Source organism: Schistocerca nitens, chromosome 4, assembly GCF_023898315.1.
Source record: "Schistocerca nitens isolate TAMUIC-IGC-003100 chromosome 4, iqSchNite1.1, whole genome shotgun sequence".
Taxonomy (NCBI): domain Eukaryota; kingdom Metazoa; phylum Arthropoda; class Insecta; order Orthoptera; family Acrididae; genus Schistocerca; species Schistocerca nitens.
In genome coordinates, this window is record NC_064617.1 from 213,980,063 (window position 1) to 213,988,550 (window position 8,488).

Genomic DNA, 8,488 nt, shown 5'->3' on the forward strand with positions numbered 1-8,488 from the left:
CCATGCAACACACCCTCAGATACGGCGAGATGAATGGCTCTTTGTGCATGACACTTGGTTTAAAAGTACGAAACATTCTGTGGTTCTGTGTATTCACTGCACCATCTAGTGCGAAACATGACTTGTCATTCCATAGACTATTTCCCGGCAACAGGCCATCAACTTATATCTGTGGCAGACACTGAGGAGCAAATTCAGAACTTTGCTGTGGATCATGAGGTTTCAATTGCTGCACCGTATCAGTGTGAAATAGACCACACATCACTCCATACTGTTGACCATGGGATGGACAACTCTCGCTACACTGCACGACCACCAGCACTACCTGGGGAATGTGCTGCATACCAGTTAATAGCAACAGCAAGCTTATGAATAACTTCCACTGGTATAGGATGGCTTCCTCTTATTGGTACCTCACCAGGCTCACTTGTGTTTTGTAATTTCATTATCATATTCTTTAAATCATTTAATGACGCCGGGCTTCTCCTCAGACATTTGAGTCGGGACATTCTCTCAGTGCAATACTGTAATTGTTACTGTCTGCCTGCTTAGCTAGGTGGTAACGTGCTTGCCTCCCGTGAAAGTAGGCCCGCGTTCGATTCCCGGCTGGATTGGAGATTTTGTCCGCTCGTGGACTGGGTGTTCTGTTGTCCTCAGCATCATTTTCTGTAATTTTTACCGTTCCCGTTCGCACAGGAGTTATCCACTAAATTACAGACCCATATCATTAACGGCGATATGAAGCAGGATTTTGGAACATATATTGTGTTCGAACATTATGAATTACCTCGAAGAAAACGGTCTATTGAGACACAGTCAATTGTTGTTGTTGTGGTCTTCAGTCCTGAGACTGGTTTGATGCAGCTCTCCATGCTACTCTATCCTGTGCAAGCTTCTTCATCTCCCAGTACCTACTGCAACCTACATCCTTCTGAATCTGCTTAGTGTATTGATCTCTTGGTCTCCCTCTACGATTTTTACCCTCCACGCTGCCCTCCAATGCTAAATTTGTGATCCCTTGATGCCTCAAAACATGTCCTACCAACCGATCCCTTCTTCTAGTCAAGTTGTGCCACAAACTTCTCTTCTCCCCAATCCTATTCAATACCTCCTCATTAGTTACGTGATCTACCCACCTTATCTTCAGCATTCTTCTGTAGCACCACATTTCGAAAGCTTCTATTCTCTTCTTGTCCAAACTAGTTATCGTCCATGTCTCACTTCCATACATAGCTACACTCCATACAAATACTTTCAGAAACGACTTCCTGACACCTAAATCTATACTCGATGTTAACAAATTTCTCTTCTTGAGAAACGCTTTCCTTGCCATTGCCAGTCTACATTTTATATCCTCTCTACTTCGACCATCATCGGTTATTTTACTCCCTAAATAGCAAAACTCCTTTACTACTTTAAGTGTCTCATTTCCTAATCTAATTCCCTCAGCATCACCCGACTTAATTTGACTACATTCCATTATCCTCGTTTTGCTTTTGTTGATGTTCATCTTATATCCTCCTTTCAAGACACTGTCCATTCCGTTCAACTGCTCTTCCAAGTCCTTTGCTGTCTCTGACAGAATTACAATGTCATCGGCGAACCTCAAAGTTTTTACTTCTTCTCCATGAATTTTAATACCTACTCCGAATTTTTCTTTTGTTTCCTTTACTGCTTGGTCAATATACAGATTGAATAACATCGGGGAGAGGCTACAACCCTGTCTCACTCCTTTCCCAACCACTGCTTCCCTTTCATGTCCCTCGACTCTTATAACTGCCATCTGGTTTCTGTACAAATTGTAAATAGCCTTTCGCTCTCTGTATTTTACCCCTGCCACCTTCAGAATTTGAAAGAGAGTATTCCAGTCAACATTGTCAAAAGCTTTCTCTAAGTCTACAAATGCTAGAAACGTAGGTTTGCCTTTTCTTAATCTTTCTTCCAAGATAAGTCGTAAGGTCAGTATTGCCTCACGTGTTCCAACATTCCTACGGAATCCAAACTGATCTTCCCCGAGGTCAGCTTCTACCAGTTTTTCCATTCGTCTGTAAAGAATTCGCGTTAGTATTTTGCAGCTGTGACTTATTAAACTGATAGTTCGGTAATTTTCACATCTGTCAACACCTGCTTTCTTTGGGATTAGAATTATTATATTCTTCTTGAAGTCTGAGGGTATTTCGCCTGTCTCATACATCGTGCTCACCAGATGGTAGAGTTTTGTCATGACTGGCTCTCCCGAGGCCATCAGTAGTTCTAGTGGAATGTTGTCTACTCCCGGGGCCTTGTTTCGACTCAGGTCTTTCAGTGCTCTGTCAAACTCTTCACGCAGTATCTTATCTCCCATTTCGTCTTCATCTACATCCTCTTCCATTTCCATAATATTGTCCTCAAGTACATCTCCCTTGTATAAACCCTCTATATACTCCTTCCACCTTTCTACCTTCCCCTCTTTGCTTAGAACTGGGTTTCCATCTGAGCTCTTGATATTCATACAAGTGGTTCTCTTCTCTCCAAAGGTCTCTTTAATTTTCCTGTAGGCAGTATCTATCTTACCCCTAGTGAGACAAGCCTCTACATCCTTACATTTGTCCTCTAGCCATCCCTGCTTAGCCATTTTGCACTTCCTGTCGATCTCATTTTTGAGACGTTTGTATTCCTTTTTGCCTGCTTCATTTACTGCATTTTTATATTTTCTCCTTTCATCAATTAAATTCAATATTTCTTCTGTTACCCAAGGATTTCTATTATTCCTCGTCTTTTTACCTACTTGATCGTCTGCTGCCTTCACCACTTCATCCCTCAGAGCTACCCATTCTTCTTCTACTGTATTTCTTTCCCCCATTCCTGTCAATTGTTCCCTTATGCTCTCCCTGAAACTCTGTACAACCTCTGGTTCTTTCAGTTTATCCAGGTCCCATCTCCTTAAAATCCCACCTTTTTGCAGTTTCTTCAGTTTCAATCTGCAGTTCATAACCAATAGATTGTGGTCAGAATCCACATCTGCCCCTGGAAATGTCTTACAATTTAAAACCTGGTTCCTAAATCTCTGTCTTACCATTATATAATCTATCTGAAACCTGTCAGTATCTCCTGGCTTCTTCCATGTATACAGCCTCCTTTCATGATTCTTGAACCAAGTGTTAGCTATGATTAAGTTATGCTCTGTGCAAAATTCTACAAGGCGGCTTCCTCTTTCATTCCTTCCCCCCAATCCATATTCACCTACTATGTTTCCTTCTCTCCCTTTTCCTACTGACGAATTCCAGTCACCCATGACTATTAAATTTTCGTCTCCCTTCACTACCTGAATAATTTCTTTTATCTCGTCATACATTTCATCTATTTCTTCATCATCTGCAGAGCTAGTTGGCATATAAACTTGTACTACTGTAGTAGGCATGGGCTTTGTGTCTATCTTGGCCACAATAATGCGTTCACTATGCTGTTTGTAGTAGCTAACCCGCACTCCTATTTTTTTATTCATTATTAAACCTACTCCTGCATTACCCCTATTTGATTTTGTATTTATAACCCTGTAATCACCTGACCAAAAGTCTTGTTCCTCCTGCCACCGAACTTCACTAATTCCCACTATATCTAACTTTAACCTATCCATTTCCCTTTTTAAATTTTCTAACCTACCTGCCCGATTAAGTGATCTGACATTCCACGCTCCGATCCGTAGAACGCCAGTTTTCTTTCTCCTGATAACGACGTCCTCTTGAGTAGTCCCCGCCCGGAGATCCGAATGGGGGACTATTTTACCTCCGGAATATTTTACCCAAGAGGACGCCATCATCATTTAATCATACAGTAGAGCTGCATGTCCTCGGGAAAAATTACGGCTGTAGTTTCCCCTTGCTTTCAGCCGTTCGCAGTACCAGCACAGCAAGGCCGTTTTGGTTAATGTTACAAGGCCAGATCAGTCAATCATCCAGACTGTTGCCCCTGCAACTACTGAAAAGGCTGCTGCCCCTCTTCAGGAACCACATGTTTGTCTGGCCTCTCAACAGATACCCCTCCGTTGTGGTTGCACCTACGGTACGGCCATCTGTATCGCTGAGGCACGCAAGCCTCCCCACCAACGGCAAGGTCCATGGTTCATGGGGGGGAACACAGTCAATATGGATTTAGAAAACGTCCTTGTGAAGCACAACTAGCTCTTTACTCGCATGACGTGTTAAGTGCTATTGACAAGGGATTTCAGATTTATACTGTATTTCTGGATTTCCGGAAGGCTTTTGGTACTGTACCACACAAGCGGCTCATAGTGAAATTGCTTCCTTATGGAATATCGTCTCGTAGTAACTGACGGAAAGTCATCGAGTAAAACAGTAGTGATTTCTGGCGTTCCTCAATGTAGTGTTATACGCCCTTTGCTGTTCCTTATCTATACACACGATTTTGGAGGCAATCTGAGCAGCCGTCTTAGGATGTTTGCAGATGACGCTGTCGTTTATCGACTAATAAAGTCATCAGAAGATCAAAACAAACTGCAAAACGATTTAGAAAACATATCTGAATGGTGCGAAAAGTGGCAGTAGACCCTAAATAACGAAAAGTGTGAGGTCACCCACATGATTGCTAAAGGTAACTCGTTTAACTTCGGTTACACGATAAATCAGTCTAATCTAAAAGCCGTAAATTCAACTAAATACAATTATGAACAACTTAGATTGGAAGGAACACATAGAAAATGTTGTGGGAAAGGCTAACCAATGGCTGCGTTTTATTGGTAGAACACTTAGAAAATGTAACAGACCTACTAAGGAGACTGCCTACACTATGCTTGTCCGTCCTCTTTTAGAATATTGCTGGGCAGTGTGGGATCCTTACCAGAGGTCTGACGAAGTAATTCGAAAAAGTTCAAAGAAAGGCAGCACGTTTTGTATTATCGCGAAATATGGGAGAGGGTGTCACAGAAATGATACAGGATTTGGGCTGGAAATCATTAAAAGAAAGGCATTTTTCGTTTTGACGGAATCTTCTCACGAAATTCCAATCACCAACTTTCTCCTCCGAATGTGAAAATATTTCGTTGACACCGACCTACAGAGGGAGGAACGTTCACCACGATAAAGTAAGGGAAATCAGAGCTCGCACAGAAAGATATAGGTGTTTATTCTTTCCGCGTGCTGTACGAGATTGGAATAATAGAGAATTGTGAAGGTGGTTCAAAGTCCCCTCTGCCAGGCATACAGGGTGTTACAAAAAGGTACGGCCAAACTTTCAGGAAACATTCCTCAAACACAAAGAAAGAAAATATGTTATGTGGACATGTGTCCGGAAACGCTTATTTTCCATGTTAGAGCTCATTTTATTACTTCTCTTCAAATCACATTAATCATGGAATGGAAACACACAGCAACAGAACGTACCAGCGTGACTTCAAACACTTTGTTACGGGAAATGTTCAAAATGTCCTCCGTTAGTGAGGATACATGCATCCACCCTCCGTCGCATGGAATCCCTGATGCGCTGATGCAGCCCTGGAGAATGGCGTATTGTATCACAGCCGTCCACGATACGAGCACGAAGAGTCTATCTTTGGTACCGGTGTTGCGTAGACAAGAGCTTTCAAATGCCCCCATAAATGAAAGTCAAGAGGGTTGAGGTCAGGAGAGCGTGGAGGCCATGGAACTGGTCCTCCTCTACCAATCCATCGGTCACCGAATCTGTTGTTCAGAAGCGTACGAACACTTCGACTGAAATGTGCAGGAGCTCCATCGTGGATGAACCACATGTTGTGTCGTACTTGTAAAGGCACATGTTCTAGCAGCACAGGTAGAGTATCCCGTATGAAATCATGATAACGTGCTCCATTGAGCGTAGGTGGAAGAACGTGGGGCCCAATCAAGACATCACCAACAATGCCTGCTCAAACGTTCACAGAAAATCAGAAAATCTGTGTTGATGACGTGAATGCACAATTGCGTGCGGATTCTCGTCAGCCCACACATGTTGATTGTGAACATTTACGATTTGATCGCCTTGGAATGAAGCCTCATCCGTAAAAAGAACATTTGCACTGAAATGAGAATTGACACGTTGTTGGATGAACCATTCGCAGAAGTTTACCCGTGGAGGCCAATCAGCTGCTGATAGTGCCTGCACACGCTGTACATGGTACGGAAACAACTGGTTCTCCCGTAGCACTCTCCATACAGTGACGTGGTCAATGTTACCTTGTACAGCAGCAACGTCTCTGACGCTGACATTAGGGTTATCGTCAACTGCACGAAGCATTGCCTCGCCCATTGCAGGTATCCTCGTCTTTCTAGGTCTTCCCCGGTCGCGGGTCATAGGCTGGAATGTTCCGTGCTCCATAAGACGCCGATCAATTGTTTGGAACGTCTTCGTGTCGGGACACCTTCGTTCTGGAAATCTGTCTCGATACAGACGTACCACGCCACGGCTATTGCCCCATGCTAATCCATACATCAAATGGGCATCTGCCAACTCCGCATTTGTAAACATTGCACTGACTGCAAAACCACGTTCGTGATGAACACTAACCTGTTGATGCTACGTACTGATGTGCTTGATGATAGTACTGTAGAGCAATGAGTCGCATGTCAACAAAAGCACCGAAGTCAACATTACCTTCCTTCAATTGCGCCAACTGGCGGTGAATCGAGGAAGTACAGTACATACTGACGAAACTAAAATGAGCTCTAACATGGAAATTAAGCGTTTCCGGACACATGTCCACATAACAGCTTTTCTTTATTTGTGTGTGAGGAATGTCTCCTGAAAGTTTGGCCGTACCTTTATGTAACACCCTGTATAAATGTGATTAGCAGAGTATCCATGTAGATGTAGATGAAATTTTTACTAACAGCGCACAGTCGTGTCCCCGATAGCGGCAGTGTTCATTCACATTGCGGTTGTCAAATGACAGGGTGGATATCATTCCGTCGAACAAACAGTCTACAGGGCCAGATTTGCAGCTGGTGTAGAAAATTGGAATTAAATTTTTTTCAATGTAAATCGGTTCCTCATGAACGCATTAGTATATCTACCAATTTCTGCTGCCTTACGATAATTACAGACGTCAGTTGTCCTCCGTGATTTGCTGTGCTTTAATTATGAACACCCGATGTTTATTCTGATGTAAACACCTCAGCAAGTGCTCGCGGAAGCTGGTTTCTGGTGGGCGTCCTTGTACCGCCGCTGACGGCGCGGTGTGCGCAGGCGCGGGCGTGGCGGTGGCGAGCTGCCAGGGCGCGGCGGCGCTGCAGTCGCACGTGGGCGGCCCGTCGCAGCTGTCGTCGGCGGCGCTGTCTGCGGCGCGCGCGCTGGGCCAGTTCTCGGGGCCTCTGCTGCTGCACGCGCTGCTGCGGCGGCTGGGCCACGCGGGCGCGCAGCTGCTGCTCGCCGGCCTCTCGCTGCACGCGCTCGTGGGCGCCGCGCTGCTGCGCAGGCCCGGCCGCGCCGCCGGCAGGGGCCGCGCCTACACGCTCTTCGGCGACGTCGAGCTCGCCGACCTCTCGCCCTCGCCGGTCACCGCGTGGAACGGGTAAGCGAAACACATTAAAGGGTGGCGGCTGCTGCGTAAGGGCACGTGGACACCCTTACTTTTTTTTCCTTTATTGTGATTTCATTCCCCTGCCCAATATGGGCACGGGAGGACCGTCAGCGGCACAATCCGCCGCTCTACAGCCGAGTGACGTGACAACTAAGACAAGAATAAAATGTTACATATATAAGGGGAACATAAAACAGAGTAAGGGGGCCGCCCGCGGTGGTCTCGCGGTTCTAGGCGCGCAGTCCGGAACCGTGCGGCTGCTACGGTCGCAGGTTCGAATCCTGCCTCGGGCGTGGATGTGTGTGATGTCCTTAGGTTAGTTAGGTTTAAGTAGTTCTAAGTTCTAGGGGACTGATGACCACAACAGTTGAGTCCCATAGTGCTCAGAGCCATTTGAACCATTTTTTAGAGTAAGGGGAGATAATGGACGTAAAAATATACTGGCATGGAGACGTTCATGCGGGACAATTAAAAAGGCATCATAAAGTTACAAAACACAGCTGGTAATTCGTAAACGCAAAGAAGACACTGAATGCACATGCACAGGTTAAAAGTCGGCCACAGTATTAAAAACACTCCAGAACAACACACTTAAAACCCACTTGGAGCACACACAATGAAGAATAAAACTGCCAGGTGGGACCTGCCGAGGGTGATACCGGAGAGGATGGAAAAGGAGGCAGCAGGGGAAGGGTCGATATGAAAAGAGTAGGGGCGTCAGCAGGTACACTAAGAGGCAGGAGACTGGTGGGACAGGAGATGAAGAGGGAAGACAAGGCAGGAGGCAGACACTGAAGGGGAGCACAAGAGAGGGAGGGGCAGTAGGAGGGGGAAGCTGTTCAGGAGAAGGGAGGGGGAGGAGAGGGAGCCCTGAGGAGGAGGCAGGATGAAGATGGGTTCGAGTTGGTAGGAAGGGTAGATGTCAGTGCGAAGCTCATCATCCGGGAGGTGTAGATTGTG

At 45.5% G+C, this 8,488-nt stretch overlaps 1 protein-coding gene across 1 annotated transcript in view; it reads left to right on the plus strand.

Moving 5' to 3' along the window:
* LOC126252207 (uncharacterized) overlaps nt 1-7,523 on the plus strand; it is a 334,717-nt gene extending 327,194 nt beyond the window's left edge. The window contains exon 5 of the mRNA XM_049953077.1: nt 7,195-7,523. Coding sequence (XP_049809034.1) covers nt 7,195-7,523 — 329 coding nt within the window. The remainder of the gene's footprint in view (nt 1-7,194) is intronic.
* Nucleotides 7,524-8,488: the final 965 nt, after the last annotated feature.